General features: G+C 48.0%; 1 protein-coding gene across 1 annotated transcript in view; it reads left to right on the top strand.

Annotated features, from left to right (window-relative positions):
• PRKCA (protein kinase C alpha) overlaps window positions 1–17,881 on the top strand; it is a 298,449-nt gene that overhangs the window by 251,290 nt on the left and 29,278 nt on the right. The window contains exons 8-12 of the mRNA XM_049779179.1: window positions 6–102; window positions 12,656–12,793; window positions 13,731–13,904; window positions 14,590–14,681; window positions 17,324–17,386. Coding sequence (XP_049635136.1) covers window positions 6–102; window positions 12,656–12,793; window positions 13,731–13,904; window positions 14,590–14,681; window positions 17,324–17,386 — 564 coding nt within the window. The remainder of the gene's footprint in view (window positions 1–5; window positions 103–12,655; window positions 12,794–13,730; window positions 13,905–14,589; window positions 14,682–17,323; window positions 17,387–17,881) is intronic.

Below are 17,881 nucleotides of genomic sequence, written 5' to 3'. Positions count from 1 at the left end.
GCCAGGTATAAGCTGCTGAACCAAGAAGAAGGTGAGTACTACAATGTACCCATTCCAGAAGGGGATGAAGAAGGAAACATGGAACTCCGGCAGAAGTTCGAGGTAAGGTGGACCTTCCAGAATGCTGGAACTTTCTTGAGCTTTCAGAAGCTGGGCTTGGAGAAGGGTTGGAGCTAAGCAGAGAAAGAGGAAAAACAAAGAGAAAGGAAAGGGTGAGTCTTTGTCTCTTGCTGAAAAATAGATACATGGCAAGAAACCATCCCCCTTAGCAAGCTGTCCACCCCTGGTCAGTTGCATTCACACAGTGGAAGTTGAACAGGGGTAGAGGGAGAGTTTGATTTTTAGAGTAAAGGGTTCACATATCTTGAGAAACTATAGGCAAATCTCTGAGTGGTGTTTTTTCTTTAGAGAAGGATGGTGCTCCCCCAAAGGGCAAGGACTGATTTGTGATCTCACTTGGGGCTGGTTGGGCGGAATCAGGGTACCTTCAATTTCGCCCTTCATCTTTGGAAGAAAGAAGAGGCATTTCCCTTCTTCTTCTGGCACCCTAGGGTTTGTTTTCTCTCCAGGAAGCTCGTTCTATTGTCTTTCTCCATCTCGCTCTTCTGACCCTCCTTATTCTCCCACCTTTATCTGCCAGTCAGTGCAGTAGTGAATATTATCTTCCCTCAGCACTTCCCTCTCTTCCAAGTCACTTTTATTAAGAGCTGTTCAAAGCAGGCTGGAGTGATAGCGCAGTAGGTAGTATTTGTCTTGCACATGGCCAACCTGGGTTTGATCCCCAGAATCCCATAGGGTGCCTTGAATACCACAAAGAGTGATTTCCTGAGCACAGAGCCAGAAGTAGTCCCTGAGCACCCTGGGTATGGCCCCAAAACAAAAAACTAAAAAGCTATTCAAATCGCCTGTGTTTAGTCATATCGTAGCTGATTCAAAATCCTCAGTTAGTCCCTTCCCAGACCTTCCACGTCAGAGTCACCTGGAAATGCATAAACACTCTGGAAATGCATAAAAAACTCTGGCACAAAGGAAGGAAATCCCCATCAAGGGGCTGGTGCTTCTTTCTCTCTTGCTTCCTGCTCACAAAATCTGAATCTGTCCACAGACTCATGATTCTGAACATGTTTGTGGCTAACCCTTAAGGACTAGGACTGTCACAAGAGCGCAGAAGAATTGCAGATGATTTACCAGGTAAAATAGCCTCAGGCTTCTTGGGATAGCAGAAAGGGCAGGACTGGAATGAGTGAAGAGTGTCAGCCTGAGCCTCAAGGGTAAGGTGCCCTACTTCTGAAACTTCTCCTCAGTGAGCTCTTTCGATACCATTCTCATCTCGGTGTTAAAGTCAGCATATATGGAAACTTTATCTATTTTTTAGACATGGGAAGGAATCAGCCAGGGAATAATCTTTGCCAACTCTGTTTCTAATAAATGGGTATATTGAAGCAATGCAAATTGCAGGGTGGTGGATAATAGACATTTCAGTGCCAGATAGAAGAATAAGGGACTTCTGGTTCCTCCTCAAGACCAAGCTCTCTTTTTCCTTTTTTAATCTTTTGTGAACATTATTGTTATCTCCAATGAAGTCATTAATTCATTGTCAGAAGGTTTGGTAAAGTCTTGCTGCTACCTGACCATTCTATTATTATTTTTTCTGAACAAAAGTGATGTCAGATATACATTGCCATAGTATCTGCCCAAATGGCATTTCCTGAGTTCCCCTGGCACCAGGTTCATGCATTTCCTGCAGGCATTTGTGAAACCCTTAGTCATAGGGCCAGGGCAGTGTTACCCATTCAGGAAGATTCTGGAAGATTCTAGTTCCATCCGGGCCCATGATTGGTGGTTCAGCAGATTTTATGGAGATCCACAGCCATGTCCATACAATCAGGTAGGGTGAGGATAGCCTTCCAAAATGGGCCATTGTTCAATTATGAAACTGCTGAAGTCCAGTCCAGTGACACTGGTGAGTGGCCCAGGCTCTCTGTGTGCCTGTCACTCTCCATAAATCATAGGGAATCTGGTTACCAGGACTGTTTTTGAAGAGTACATGTAGGTATCAGTCAAAAGTTCCTGGAGCCGGAGAGGTGGCGCTAGAGGTAAGGTGTTTGCCTTGCAAGCGCTAGCCAAGGAAAGACCGAGGTTCGATCCCCCAGCTTCCCATATAGTCCCCCCAAGCCAGGGGCAATTTCTGAGTGCTTAGCCAGGAGTAACCCCTGAGCATCAAACAGGTGTGGCCCCAAAAACCCAAAAAAAAAAAAAAAATTCCTTAAAGCCTCTTTAATCACAGCACTATCATGGCACTTCCTCCTCATCCTTTTGTCTTGACCACAAGGGCTGATTTTTCTGCACCTTTGGGGTGGCTTTCAATGGTTTTTTGAATGCGCAAATCCCTCCACATCCTGAAATCCCAGGGGATGGGCACTGGTGCTGGCTCCCCAGGATGGGAACGGAGTCTCATTTGCATTTAGATGGATTTCTAGGAGATAATGTGTTTGAAATGGGGAACATTGTGTTCCTGACAATGGATCAGATCATGGGGCAGAGCCAGACCTCAGCCATGGCGCACAGTGAGATGTGGGTCTCAGTAGGCATTTATGGCATTGATGGCTGACTGCAGAGGACCTCATTCAAGACTCCAAAGGGTGAACATCTGAAAGTTGGGTGTGTTCCATCAGCAGTCCTGGGGTGAGGGAACCCAGCTTAAGCACAAGAAGGTAGCAAATAGAGAGTCAATAAGTCAACAAGAGAAATGTTGCCCTGGGTTCCTGGCTGCCAGGGCTCTATCTTTGGCACTCATGAGCAGGCCTGGGAAGCTTATTTATTTGATTATTTTACAAAATTGGGTGACTGTGTTAGAGACAGAGACATACCAAAGCTGCTTGGATCTTTGTCCCCTAGTCACTTAATAACATGCCAGATCAGAGCAGTAGTACAGCAGGGAAGGCAGCTGACCCTGGTTGAATTCCAGGCATGCCATATGGTCCCCACCCCCCTGAGCCTGCCAGGAGTAATTTCTGAGCACAAGAGCCAGGAATGACTCCTGAATGCCACAAGTGTGGCACAAAAACAAACAAACAAACAAACAAAATCATTATAAGTAGCATGCTCTCCTAGTAACAGCCCCAGTGTCCCAGTAACATCTGAATTTCTATAGTTGGAATGTTATGATCAAAGAGACCATGGATATGAGGTATAGGGAGGTACTAGGACACCCTTCCCCCCTGCCTTCTGGAACAAAGTCCTGTAACTTCTCAGACTAAAACTAAATGTCTCCTCCGAGGAACATGAGCCCTGGAGCCACATTTATTTGAGCAGCATGGAAGCAGGCTGAAGTCATTTTTCCCAAGGACTTATCGGAAGAAATTCCTTCCAAGGTTTCTTAGCTAGACCAGCTAGATTAGCGTTGGCATCGGTCAGAATAGGGAAAGGGCTCAAGCTTTTTCCACGCTTGTGTTTTTGACCATGCAGAACAGTAAGGAAGCCAAGATGAAATGAATGAGCACCGTTCATTAACAAAACACACGGGTACAATAGTTGAGTGGTCTTGGTCCAGAAACTTCTGGAAATCTCACTTCGGAGATTAGTCAGTTTGACTTCTTGCACCTGTATTTATTGATTCCAGAAAAGTATTTGGAAATGATCCCTGATACTTAACAAATCCATTTTGATCCCATTCCCCTTGTAGCTGAGCCATTGGAATCAGTATAGATGTGCCTGTTTTGGCTAGATTATCCATGAAAAGAGCAGGATTGCATTCTTCTCACGACCCCTGTTGAAACTGGATTTTCCAAAAAGCCTCGGTTTGTCTTTGCATTAGACTTTGCCTAATGCAAAACGTTCTTCTTCTGATGTCAGGCCCCAGGGTTGGTGGTGGTGGGAATGGATGGGCCCCGAAGAAGCTCGGAGAAATTGTAGCTATTTGATTTGGTCAGGCTGGCCACCGTTACTATGGAAACCGAGTGCTTTCCAATGACCTTTTAAACACAGAACAGAAAATCTATGTGACCCAATATGGATTCTGCTTTCTGCTCTGTTCTGTACCCAGCTTACTTAATTACTTTCTGATCTGTGGAATATTAAGGGGAGAGAAAAATCTATAAAGTGTACACCAGTTGAAAGAAAGGTGCTTTCATTCTTGTGCTTCAGCTCTGTCTTAGAAGCTAAAGCTTTGAACGAAAGAAAGAAAGAAGAAAGAAAGAAAGAAAGAAAGAAAGAAAGAAAGAAAGAAAGAAAGAAAGAAAGAAAGAAAGAAAGAAGAGAGAAGAGAAGAGAGAGAGAGAGAGAGAGAGAGAGAAGAAAGAAGAAAGAGAGAAGAAAGAAAGAAGAAAGAAAAGAAAGAAAGAAAGAAAGAAAGAAAGAAAAGAAAGAAAGAAAGAAAGAAAGAAAGAAAAGAAAGAAAGAAAGAAAGAAAGAAAGAGAGAAAGAGAGAGAGAGAGAAGAGGGAGGGAGGGGAAGGAAGGAAGGAAGGAAGGAAGGAAGGAAGGAAGGAAGGAAGGAAGGAAGGAAGGAAGGAAGGAAGGAAGGAAGGAAGGAAGGAAGGAAGGAAGGAAGGAAGGGGGAGGGAGGGAGGGAGGAAAGAAGGAAGGAAGGAAGGAAGGAAGGAAGGAAGGAAGGAAGGAAGGAAGGAAGGAAGGAAGGAAGGAAGGAAGGAAGGAAGGAAGGAATCCACTGCACTGGATTGTTGATAAGCCTTTTTCTCCAGGGGAGAAAAGCATTTTAGATGAAAGTAAAAACATGGTGATGTGTATTTTAACTTGAGTCCTCTTGTGGAAATGATTTGGATGTGAAATCAAAAATGAAAAAGATGGCACATTTGCCCTGGCTCCCTCGTAATAAATCCTGCAGAGGGCAGAGGTCTATGATCTTCGGCTATCAATGATGTACAAAGGGTGGCTGCTAGCTGGAGGAGCAGGGGTCCCCTGTGTCCCCTTGGTAGTTGGACACCCAGGTGTACACAGGCCCTGAGACTTGCACAGAACAGTGGGTTCAACTGAAGCTTTCCTCTTTGGGAAGAAGATGGAGCCAGAAAACAAATGCTCTAAAAGAGAGATACCTAGAATAAGGATGAGAAGCTGCAGTGATCCTGTGAACTGTCCCACCCCACCCCCAATGATTATGCATGGCCTATGCAGTAATAGGACTAGAGCAGGAGTTTGGGACACAATGGGGGGCTTCTGGGGGTCAATCCCAAGGTTTCTATACCCCCCCAAGATTCCTGGTAAAGGAAGTGGGAACCAACTGCTGGTCCCAGAAACCCTTGCTTTTCATTTTTTATCTCCTCCATATACACCCCCATGATGTCCTAGGGGCCCAAAAAACAGCCCCCAACTGTATCCCCCCATTGACTTTAGCTGGTATGGGAGAAAGTCACTGTATAAAGGGGACCAAAGGGACGGTTATGGGAATTGAGGGCTACAGATATATCATCACAGTCATGCTGCCAATCTGAGATGTTTCTAGAATATGGGAGCCAAGGCTATGAGAAAACACAGCCAGCACTGGACCTGTTTCTTCACCTCCTTGGGGACACAGGGTGGGATCTCTCTTGCTCCATTGGTTCGACACTACTCCTTTCTCTTGTGGCTGTACAGAAAGTGTCTGGAACCTTATTGCCATTTGTGAAGCTTTTTTGCCAATTGTAGCACGGTTGCTTATCTTTTTACTTGTATGGAATTTTTTTTCTGGTTTGTGGCTATTTTTTTTTTATTATTGACTTTATAAGCTGCTGTTCTATGATCATTTAGCACCAATTGAATTTCCCCAGGAGTGGCTTTGTTCCACTCAATCCTGCCAGCATGTAATGCTCATCATTTCTTCTCATTTCCTGCTTGCTTTGTCCCTGCCTCAGGAACAGTCACCCTAGCAGCTTTCTACGTAGGGGTCCTTTTGGTACCCGGGGGGCAGCTCTTACTGATGCCCTCTCCTATCCGTGACCTGCCAACCAAGCATAAGTCCAGCAGAAGGTCTAGAAAAAGCAGGACTTCAACTACTTTCTAGAAATCGCCTAGCCCCTCTGAAGCTCACATCCCACCCACCCACAGCAGGACTTCAACTACTTTCTAGAAATCGCCTAGCCCCTCTGAAGCTCACATCCCACCAGCATGGTGCACAGGATAGCACACCACGAGAGAGAGCAGAGACACCTAGAAAGATCCATGTCAGGCATATTTCCAAGAATTGACCCAGACCTTCAGGCCAGATTCTCTTCAAGAATTTCAAGCCAAAATTTCATTGGGCTGGAAAAATCACCACCACCAGAGGGCGATCGATGTTTTGCAAATAAAACCATCCTTCCTGCTCTAATAGGCTTCCAGGGACAAAGTGCAATTCTCCCCAAAAGGCAGGGAGGCGAAAGAGAAGATAAAGGTCCTGGGATTCACAGAATCATGTCAACACTGAACAGTCTGCGAAGTCCCTGCACCGCCCCAGCTCTGGGTCTCGAGCGCTTGGAAGCCCACCCTCATACTGGGGACCCCAGATCCCTTTCCCATCATCTCCTTCTCCTTTGCTTTTTTGTGTGAGGTGACAGAATCCCTTCTGTATGGTAGGGCCTCAGGGATGCCTGGCAAACCTCCACCCCTTCTTGGCAATTTCTGGAAGGTGCCTGTGGCTGCTAACCCTGCCCTGGCCTGCCCCTAAAGCCCTAAATGCCTGGGAAGCCCATCATCCCCCAGAGACAGGAAAATGATGTCAGTTTCAGGTTAGTTTTAGAATGTTATCAAGTACCCCCAAACATTGAAGTTGAAGGCAAGAGGAACGTGGGGTGCCCATCTTTGCTTACCAGAGCCAGCCTACAGTGTAGACATCAGCCAGGTAGGTGGAAAAAGTGCTCATGTCTGCAGGTGGGGTATGAATCGGGTCCAGCAGTTTTAATAAAGTCTTGATCTCAACAGTGAGGGGGAAAGTAAGGACCCAGAAGCAGGGGATGGCAGTGTCAGACTGAGATCTGTGTCAACAGCCCCGAGAAGGGGACACCAACAATTGTGGAAAGGTGTTGCTACAGGAGACCCTGACCTAGTAGGACCCTGTTCTTTATACATCCTCCCATCAGGCAAAGTTTCACTGTATCTCAGGTCCAACTGGTCCTCCACCCCATCCCCAGTTACCATAACTACAGAGATCTACTGAACCCCTGGGAATTCTCTGCTGCTGTGGCAAGGTCCTGAGTGAATGTGGGGCTGTCCCCAGAGTGACTCAGTATAGTTCCCTGAAAGTTTTGCTAAATCAAACCAGCATTTCTCCCCTGGGCTGACCACAATATTCCATTTTTCAGTGCTCACTGGTCTGACTCATTATGGGATTCCATTTCCTTTGGGCTTTTGATCTGTTGCCTTTTCTGACAGGTCAGCAAGGGGATGGGAGTTTTTTCCTACCAACCTGTCCTACCACACCCGGGCCAGGTCTGGCAAGCAACCCACAGGCCACACTCTGGCTAGTGAGAGGTTCAGCCCATTTCGACTGAATGGAACAGCCAGCAGGGACACCTGCTCAGTGGACAGAGCTGGATAGGAGCCCAATGGGTAGAGTGTGGCACCCCAGATGGAACAGCACAAGCTGGGAGGAATTGTGGATCAGACCCAGCACTTAGCATTTCAGCACCCCCAGCCTCTTGTCCTTACCTCTAACACAGACTGCCTTGAGCTGCTAATATCCTGAGTCACCCCGCAAATGCATGCTGTCTGTCCTTCCAAGCACTGGGAAAACCTTGGCGTGGGTGGGCTGACCAGGAGCCCCCCAGAGTTCTCTTTAGACTTTAGACCAGTGAGTTCCTGTTCCCAGAAGCCTCTTCCTCTTCTGGAGCATTGTAGGGTGGGGGAACCAGTCTCAGAACCATGGATGGTGAGTCAGAGCCCAAGATGAAGGCAGGCAACCCCTGAAACACACACACACACACACACACACACACACACACCTCTGAGGGTTTCACTGAGCATCTTGTACTACTATCCTCCCCCCTTCTGCCCCAGCTCCAATTTCCTGTTCTCCTGTCACTCTTCTGGCTGCTCCAGGTGCTGGTGGGTTCCTGGGGAACCATCTGGCCCTAGGCCTCCGGGTTTCTTTCAGAGAATGCATCTATCAGAACCCAAATTGCCTCTGTTGATGGTAATTTTAATTCCCTGAGAACCAGATCCATACACAGCGTTTTCCCTTGAGTTGTGGAAGTAAGCATGTGCCTTTATTCTGGCAGCTAGCCCTGAAACTTGGAGAGGCCAGCACAAGAGAGATGAGGGGGGTGCCTTTTGAGATGCATACCCCAGAGTTGGGCATGTGGCCTCATTAAAAGAAAAACAGAAGGGGCCAGAGAGGTAGTACAGTGGTAGGGCACTTGCCTTGCATGTGGTTGACCTAGAACTGACCTTGGTTCGATCCCTGGCATCCCATATGGTCCCCAAAAGCAGTGTGATTTCTGAGTGCATAGCCAGGAGTGTCACCAAGTGTAGCCCCTTCCAAAAACAGAGAGTAAGAAAGAAAAAAGAACAAAAGAAAAAAAGAACCTCTTAGTGCTTGCCTTACACATGATCAACCCAAGTTCGATTCCAGACATCCCATAGGGTTCCCTAAGTCCCACCAGGAGTGATTTCTGAGCACAAGTGTAATCCCTGATCACCATCAGGTTGCCCTCCCCCACAAAAGGGAGGGGGCTGGAGTGGTGGTGTAAGTGGTAGGGCATTTGCCTTACACGGCACTGACCTAGGACAGACCTTGGTTTGATCCCCAGTGTCTCATATGACCCCCCCCCAAGCCAGGTGTGATTTCTGAGAGCAGAGCCAGGAGTAACCCCTGAGCATCACCAGGTGTAGCCCCCAAACAAACAAACAAACAAAAAACCAAAAGAGATCTTGCCTTTGGGAATTCGATGGCCCCAACCCTGGACTCTCCACTTTAATCTCTGCCTTTCCAGGGTGGGGTTTAAGGGTCTAGTATAGATTCCCACCTTTGCAACCCTTATACCTCATAATTCTGTGTAAGGAATGTGCCTCAGGGATGAGTGGAGATGGCTCAGCTACTTGTCCTTGAAAAACTGGATATTGAAAACCACTGAGGTGTCTGGGGAGGAGGATGGGTTAGCCAGAAGAGCCACAACAGGCCATGCTGTGAGAGGGTGAGACAATGTAGCCCAGATCACCCACAAAGCGGTCCTCATTACTGTGCATGGTTATGACGCATTTGCAAGCAGCCTCATCCTGCCCATGTCAAATGACAGCCTTTGAAGGGCTGAGGGGATTGAAAAAAGAGCTCCCTACAGCATCTTTATCTATAGGCATGAGGTTAAGAACTGGGTCCTTAGATACCCCCAACTCATGCTGAGTGCAATTCCAGTCCCCCCAGCACCTCATGTCAAATGTGTGACAACAAGGAAAGAGATGCCTATGGTTCTCTACAGGGGGATAAAATTGTGTTTTACTACATTTCCCTCGTGCCTGTAGAGTTTACCAGCATGAGCATGTACTACCTATTTATAATGGTAGCGGTATTATTGGGGCCACAGGAATAGTAAAGGGTTAAGTGCTTGCCTTGCATATGACTGACCCTGATTTAAATCCCCAGAACCACATATGGACCCCCAAGCACCACCAAAAAGGACCCCTGAAAGAACACAGAGCCAGGGGATAACCCTGAGCACTGCCGTGGCCCAACCTCCTCCTGCCAATAAAAACAAACATTATCGTAGAAATCATTTAAAAATCAAGAAGTGCCTTTATGGAAGGCAGTTTACTGGAAGGAACTATTCCCCTCACCCCATGTATACACTCTGCAAAGTTTCTCTGGACAGTCTGGACACTAGGGAAGCTTTCAGGATGAAAAGGGGATCCCAAACAGGAGAGACTAGAAGAGTCAGGACTGTACCCCACAAAGTGTGGCTGGGGTGAGGGGCTATGTCCAAGCCTCGGGGCTCTAGCCCCTCCCAAACAGTCCACCTGGACCAGAGAGCAGCATGTAAAGGCCCCCATGAGGCAAAATGTGCTTGGAATGTTCCAGAAGATGAAAATGATTTAGCCAGAGAACAGCAGGTTCTTTATTTGCTCCCGCTGTGCTGCCCGTAGGCCACGGTGCCCATTAAGTATCGCTGGCTTAACCCATGGCCAGTTGCTGAGCAGAAAGTGATTGATGACAGCCTGACTCATGGCTTATTGGAAAGACACCAGCCCGAATCCAGTTAGCGGTTTCATCACAGATACCTCCCGGGTTCACATGTGGTTTTTCATCAGAAACCACTAGATGCGCGCGCGTGTGTGTGTGTGTGTGTGTGTGTGTGTGTGTGTGTGTGTGTGTGTGTGCGTGTGAGTGCTTGCATCAATAATAAAACCCAAGTTTTATTATCCTCCACATGCCAGGCAAGTGCCTCAAGCCTGTCTCCTCCTCATTCCCTCTCTCTTAACTAGGCATGACAGTGGGTGTAAGTGATTCCAGACCTTTCATGTAGGGTTCTGAGCTGGGGTGCACGTTACCCAGATCCCCAATATGAGAAATAGCACCCAATACCCTCAGTCTTGTGTTGCTGGGATTGGTTGGAAAACCCTTCACTATCGAGTACTCTCATGATAGGAAACTCCTCAGAGAATAAGCCCACAGTTATGCCATCAGTGGCCATAGTTGTTCCCTCTGCCTGAGGCTTCTTGTAAAGAACCTTAGGTTCATTGCTCTGTACTTGGCAAGTATTGGCAGGACTTCGTGTCTCATGGGTGTAACTCTTTGTTCTCATGTGATGAGAGTCAGTCTGATGGAAGGCAGCACAGTGGAACACAGTTCAACATCAGCCCACAGTTTTGGATGTCCCCCTGAGATGTGCTGTGAAATATGGTGATAAAATGGTTCTGCCCATAAGTCAGCCCCTCCTTAAAGAACTGCTGGGATCATGCTAGTTTAAAAAAAGATAAGGGACATGCAATTTGCCAGCTTGTCACCTGATAAATCTTGTCTGACCCCAGAAAGCCAGAGAGAGCCAGCCACCCACTACAAAATCCAAGCCCTGCTGACCATCTGGGGCACAGGTATAAGCTCCTCAAATCTGCCATCACCAGGGGTCAGGATGGTCCAGCTCAGGTAAAAAAAAATTGTATCTTGCAGCACTATCTCCCAGAGAGACGCTGTCCGGCATGGCACAGCACCCCAGTTTTCATTTGAAAGCCTCAGTGCTGAGCTCAACATGGGTTTGATGGGCTCCCAGCTTCTGTCTCCATCTTGAGAGCTGAGTTCTGTGCCAATCAAGTTCTCATTAAAAGGCAAAGACGTGCTTGATGGGACCTTAGACAGTCCTGGGGACTGTGAGTATCTGCAAAGGTTGCAGATCTTAAGACTCAGCAAAGCTCCTTTGTGTAGAATGAGACACATGTCAGCTATGACAAGCTGTTCAGTGCAGCAATATGGCTGCTTTGTGGTCCCTGCCAATCCACAGGGCACCTGACAGCAGGCTGGACCTAACTGCTGCTGTGATGTCTTTCCCAGAACTTGAACCACCTAGATTCATAGCCATGAAACTAGTTTATTTTATTGAATTGCGGGGGTGGGGAGTGCTTTAGCAACATGCTACAACTTTAGTGTGCAAAGTCCCGTGATTCTGCCTACACTCTATATCACGCCTCCTTTCTATGGTGCGTTCTGTGCTGTTTTGGTGAGTCAAGGGCTTTTTCTGCATACAAAGTCCATGGAAGTTTCTGTGCTAGGAATTAGGGGTGTCCAAAGGATGCATCTCTACTCCTTCCTCTAAGGTCTCTAACTGGGAACAGAGAAAGGACATGTTTCTCAGGGTCCTTTGGCCTTTGTGTATCTTGTCTGCAAACGAGCCTTTGCATGATCAAGTCTTTCTCTGGCTCAGCAGGCACTGTGCTTTGGTGGAGGGGTGCAGGTGGCCTCTCAGACACACCTCCAGCATTTTTTGTGGGTCTGCTCATCTGCAAAGCACTGAACCTTTGGACATCACAAAGATGACCTTTCAGGGGTCCTCACCAGGCTTACTCAGTGCCAGGACCCAAGTTTTCTGCAATGAGACAAATTGGGTCAGCTCTGCCAATAGGGAAGATTCTTTGATGGCTTGTTTCTTGAACTGAAACTGATCATAATGCATCAAAATCAGGTTCCTGTCACTGGCCTCAGAACGAATGGGCTAAAGCCATCATGGGGCTGGGTCAGACAGGCTGGAGCATCTGATTTACATGCAGGGACTCTGGGTTCCATCTCTGGTACCTATAGTTCATGAGCACAGCTGGGGGTGACTCTTTGCACCCCATCACAAAAGTCTTCTCAAGATACTTTCTTGCCTCACAGGGGGACAGACATTTAGGGGGTGTCTCCTCACCTCCAAGGTGCTTTTTCTGTCCCATGTTACCTCCCAGAAGGTGACATTCTTTGTGTGTGTGTGTGTGTGTGTGTGTGTGTGTGTGTGTGTGTGTGTGTGTGTGTAGTTTTTGGGTCGCACCCAGCAGTGCTCAGGGGTTATTCCTGGCTCCAGGCTCAGAAATTGCTCCTGGCAGGCACGGGGGACCATATGGGATGCCGGGATTCGAACCGATGACCTCCTGCATGAAAGGCAAATGCCTTACCTCCATGCTATCTCTTCAGCCCCCAGAAGGTGACATTCTAGTGAGTTTCACACTTCTTGGGAACAAGGGCTGAGTGCCCCTCCCCATTCCCATCCCATGTGCTTGTCACCTAGAAAGCCAAGCTGGGTCCTGCGGGTAACAAGGCGGCGAGCTCATCGGAGGAGCGGAGACAGTTGTCCAACAACCTCGACAGAGTGAAGCTCTCCGACTTCAATTTCCTCATGGTGCTGGGGAAGGGGAGTTTTGGCAAGGTAAGAGGTGCAGCCGTCAATCTAGGGCTGATGCTGTGCATGTTGGGAGGTAGTGTCATCCCCAGGGCTTTCCAAGTAATCCTAACCTGCTCTCTGAACTTCTCTGGGGGTTTCCAATGTTTCCATGACAACTATTCCCCCCCCCCAACCAGCACAGATCACAGTCCTTCCTCCACTCTCTCATAGCTGAGAGAATCATTTTCATGACCAGAATTAAGCCGGGTGTCTTCAGCTCAGTCCCCATTGGCATCTCCATCCCAACTCTTGTGAGAGATGCAGGACATATCATTGCAGGCCACTTTGGGAGTGGAGTGGTTGAGGAGACACTTGGTTCCTGACTCATGAAACTCTCATAAAGGTCAGTCACCTTCTATATTTAGGTCACTCCTGGAAAAGGGGCCCAAGGCTCAAGCCCAGCCCAGCTCCCAGGAGCCAGCTAGCAGCCAAAGCAGCACCATCATGTTGCCAAAGCCCACTGGTTGATATGAGGGCAGATTAAGGAAGCATGCTAGATGCCTGAAAGATTTCAAAATTGGTGACTTTTTTTTGTGTTTTTTTTTTGTTTTTTTTTTTGTTTTGTTTTGTTTTTTGGTTTTTTTGGTCATGGTGGTAGCTTAAGGAGGTTTGGTTTGGGGGCCACACCTGGCAGTACTTGGGAGACTCTGCAGTGCCTGGGACTAAATCCAGTCTCCTGCAGGTTTAAGTAGGCTCTATAGCCCTTGGAACTGTCTCCCCAGACCTTGGCCACCATTTCTCCGTGGCATCCCCTAGTTTGTATCTGGTACCTGCCCCCTACAGCAGAGCTGCAATGATATATTTTCAGAAACTCCCAGCCCGGGCATGCACGCCTGCACAAACACACATATGCACCCTCACACACACACACACACACACACACAAATACACATACTAACCCTCACTTCCTTTCTGCACGAAGGTCATGCTGGCTGACAGGAAGGGCACAGAGGAGCTGTATGCCATCAAGATCCTCAAAAAGGACGTAGTGATCCAAGACGATGATGTGGAGTGCACCATGGTAGAGAAGCGTGTGCTGGCCCTGCTGGACAAGCCCCCCTTCCTCACGCAGCTGCACTCCTGCTTCCAAACAGTGGTAAGACCAATAGAGGAGATGCTAGAACTTGGGCCCATGCCTGCAGGAGCTGAGCTAGGGGCCCATGGCTACTGTGGGGAAAGCATCAGGATAACCTGACTTGGGGTTCTTCTTTACCTGATAAAGTGGAAAGGTTGGCCTTGTCTCCTCTCCGCAAATTCCCTACAGAGGGCCTCAGCACCCTGTTGTCCATAAAGCAAATGTTTCCTGTGTACTGGGTGGAACTGGCAGGAAGGCTCAGGGAGCCCAAAGCAAGGGAAGGAGAGATACAATCTAGTATATAGAGCTAGAGTTAGCTATAGTCCTAGATAAGGTATACTTTAGTACAGGAATAGTATAGCTATAAGACAATTACATTAGTATAATATGATTATGGGAGAGAAGATTTATAGTGCAGTAACTATATAGTTACACTATAGTCATAACCATAGCATATAGTTATAGTATCATAGCAGGGTACAGTTATAGTGTAGTATATGGTTCAGTCATCATATAATAGAGTTCTAGTATTGCTATAGTTACAGGACGGTTGAGATATAGTGTAGTCTCGTAGCATGGTCCTACTGCATTAGGGCTTTTCATTGGAGACAGTGTCATGAGGCCCGATGGAGCCTACCTTTCACTAATGGGAAAGTAAACAGAGATAGAGTGAGGGTATCTGCTCATGTGTGACTGTGACCCCCAGGATCGGCTGTACTTCGTCATGGAATACGTCAACGGTGGGGATCTCATGTACCACATCCAACAAGTCGGCAAATTTAAGGAGCCACAGGCAGTGTGAGTAATTGTCCCTCCAGAGGTAAAGGGTGGGGGACTAGAAAAGCAGGGTCCCTAGGGGAACCAGGGGCTCTGCCATGGGAGAGGGCGGGGGGGGGGGGGGCTGGTCAAGAAAGAGCTTGGTTGCACTTCTGGTAAACTGAAAGTGCTGGTGCTTGTCCTTGCCACCCCCCAGGGTGCCAGTCACTCAATTATTGAAATGTGTCATTTATCCTGTCCCCAGGCATCCAGGAATCAGGGGTAAAAGGGTCATCCTAGAGGTTAAAGGCACCATAGCTTTTGGGGTGACTTAGGAACCTCATGCTTGCCCCCAAAGTGGCCAGTGGGAAATTAATTATCCTTGGGAATACTCTACTCAAAAGTGCAGGAGATCATGAGATTGGGGTGAGGGCAGTGCTCCAGGTGAGAGCTGGTGAAGAAGACCTAGCTGAGAACTAAGAATGAGGGTGCTAGAAGGTGATCTTATAGGGCCTAACCTCTGGCTATGTTTTCCCAGAACCCCTGGGACAAGGAGCAGAGGTGGAACAGGGGTGCTGGGGGCATCTACCCAGAGGAGAGGAAACAAACCATGAGGACTGGACCCAGGCTCCACAGAGACGTGCCTTTGGGGAACACCCAAGGGGAGGGATGATGAACTTAGAAATGGTGAAGGGAGACATGAGAAGCTCCTTCAGGAAGTGCCTATTTCAGGCTGTGGGGAGCCTCTGTGGAGGAGAGGGGAGGGTTTGGGGGAGCTCCCTTGAAGGCTTCCACAGTGCCTTTCATGCAGGCAGGGGTGCCCCCAATAGGGAGAGCCTTTTTGACAGCCTGAGTCTGACCAGCAGGATGATCTGCCTCTCTGAACAAGGGCCTGGGTTGGCCCATGTCACAGGATTCTGCTGGACAATTTTATTTTGTTTTTTTTTTTGGGGGGGGGGCACACCTGGTGGCGCTCAGGGGTCACCCCTGACTCTGCACTCAGAAATCACTCCTGGCAGGTACGGGGGACCATATGGGATGCCAGGATTTGAACCACCATTTGTCCTGGATCGGCTGCTTGCAAGGCAAAAGCCCTACCACTGTGCTCTATTCCTCTTGGACTCACGGATTCTGCTGAACATTTAAGCTGGGACTTGGGGACTGCTTAGCCCCAAGAATATATTGGGAAAGATTCTTCGGTGGCAGGATTTTGGTGTTTTTCTTTTTTTAATGTTAAGGGAAATGATTTTTCTATATTTTACTTGATGTGTTTTCAAATCACCTATCCTTGGTCTCTCTCTTTTGTCATGAGATTAACAGAACTGAAGTGCCTGGGTGTTGATTTTTTGTAGCCTGCTACTTGACTGTACAGGTCTCCTGCTTCTAGGAGATTTTTATATTTATAGCATGTTTGGGACTTTCTAAGTATAGTCTCATGTCACCTGCAAATAGAGTCTGACTTCTTCCTTTCCGATCTGGAGACCTTCAATGTCTCTTCCTTGCTTCGCTGCAATTAAAACATTAAAGTATGTGGGTTGGAGTGATAGTGCAGGAATTAAGTCACTTGTCTTGATGCCAATTTAATCCTTGGTACTACAGATGGACCCCAAGTGTCACCCTAGCCTTCATAGAGAAAAATGCTTTGTGAATCTCAGTGCTATCAGAGGGTAGACACAGTATGCTACAAAGTTTCCCCCCAAAGACCTCCCCCTAACCGACCTGTGTTTTTTGAAGTTTTTTACTCTAAAAATGCAGGCAAGGGGCCAGAGAGATAGAACAGTGGTAGGGCATTTGCCTTGCATGTAGCCAACCTGAGACTTGGTTCAATTCCTGGCATCCCATACGGTCCTCCAAACTGCCAGGGAAATTTTTGAGCACAGAGCCAGGAGTAACCCCTGTCCAAAAACCAATCAATCAATAAAATTTTTAAAAAATACAGGGAAGCACTCAAAGTAAACAATTTCCCTTCCCATCTCTCCTCCTCCTGCACCCATCCACTCTCACCCAAAATGGGCCCCCCCCACAGAGTCTTTCCATCATTTGAGGTTTTCCTGCCCATTTAGACCACTGAGCTGATTCTCTTGGGGTTGAGGTCAGTGCCGTCAGAGAGTTCTTCAGTGGCCCAGAGTCCAGATGTGCTAAAGGCCCCATATAGGCCCCAATGCTCCCTTGGCTTTTATTCTGGGTTCCAGATATTATTAGTCCACAGAGGAAGTAAGAGCTTCTGGGAGGAACAATGTCAGAGAAGGAGCTCAGGGATGTGGGGCTGTGGGCCCTGTTTAACCTGACCCTTGGATGTGGGGGTGCTGCCCCAGCACCAACATTCTCTTTTGTCTTCCTTTGTATCCAACCTTCCTTTGTATCCTACACCTCTGCATGGATTGGAGGGGGACCCTACTCATCGCACAATCTTGGCACCAAATAGGCCGATCCATGTCTGCTCTTTGGGAGAGAAGATTCTAGTATCCCTCCCCACTATGGGGGAGAGCATGCTTCTGGGCATGGCTTAGCTCTTTAAGCTGTGCCCTTCAGCTTAGAAGATGGTGTAAGAATTTGGCATAGGGAAGGGCGAAGAAGTGTGATGGTGCCAGAGTCTTCCTTGCTCTTGACCCTTTGCTGCCTGGGCTGGTCGGTGAAAACCCTCCATGAGCTGAGGAAGCCAACCCCAATCATTTCTGTTGCAGATTCTACGCAGCCGAGATTTCCATTGGGCTGTTCTTTCTGCACAAACGAGGCATCATTTATAGGTGAGTGTCCTGGCTCTGCCATCAGGGCCACGGTCGTTGTTGAGAGGTTGGGAGGGGCAGGCATTTGCAGCTTGGGGGACAGGTCATTCCACAATGGTACCTTAAATGTGGCTTTGGTAACTTCCAAGTGACAAAAAGCTGCTGGGAACTCCCCTCCCCTTTCTCAGTAGCCTCCATTCAAACCACAGCCACCTTCAGCTTTTTGGGTCTAAGCACCTCCAGGTTCTGCTTTCCAAGGGGAACCCAGTCTTCTCTCCATACAAAATCTCTTCCTCAGCCTTTTTGAGGATGGGAGGTCAGGGAAGACAGCAGGGAGGCAATTTCTGGGGCAGAAGTGCCCAGGAACTGGGGAAAGAGGAGGGAGAACTGGAGATTGAACTCAGCCCTCTGAGTTCAGTGCAAGGCTAGTGCTGATAGTGAGATGCCCCCTTGGGATTGGCTGGTAAGTAATTAGGAGGACTCCTGGAACTTGGCAGAAACCAAGTGTGATCCAAT

The sequence above is a fragment of the Suncus etruscus genome, chromosome 1 (genome assembly GCF_024139225.1).
Source record: "Suncus etruscus isolate mSunEtr1 chromosome 1, mSunEtr1.pri.cur, whole genome shotgun sequence".
NCBI classification, from domain to species: domain Eukaryota; kingdom Metazoa; phylum Chordata; class Mammalia; order Eulipotyphla; family Soricidae; genus Suncus; species Suncus etruscus.
The sequence above is the reverse complement of the archived record's forward strand: the minus strand, read 5'-3'. Positions and strand labels throughout refer to the sequence as shown.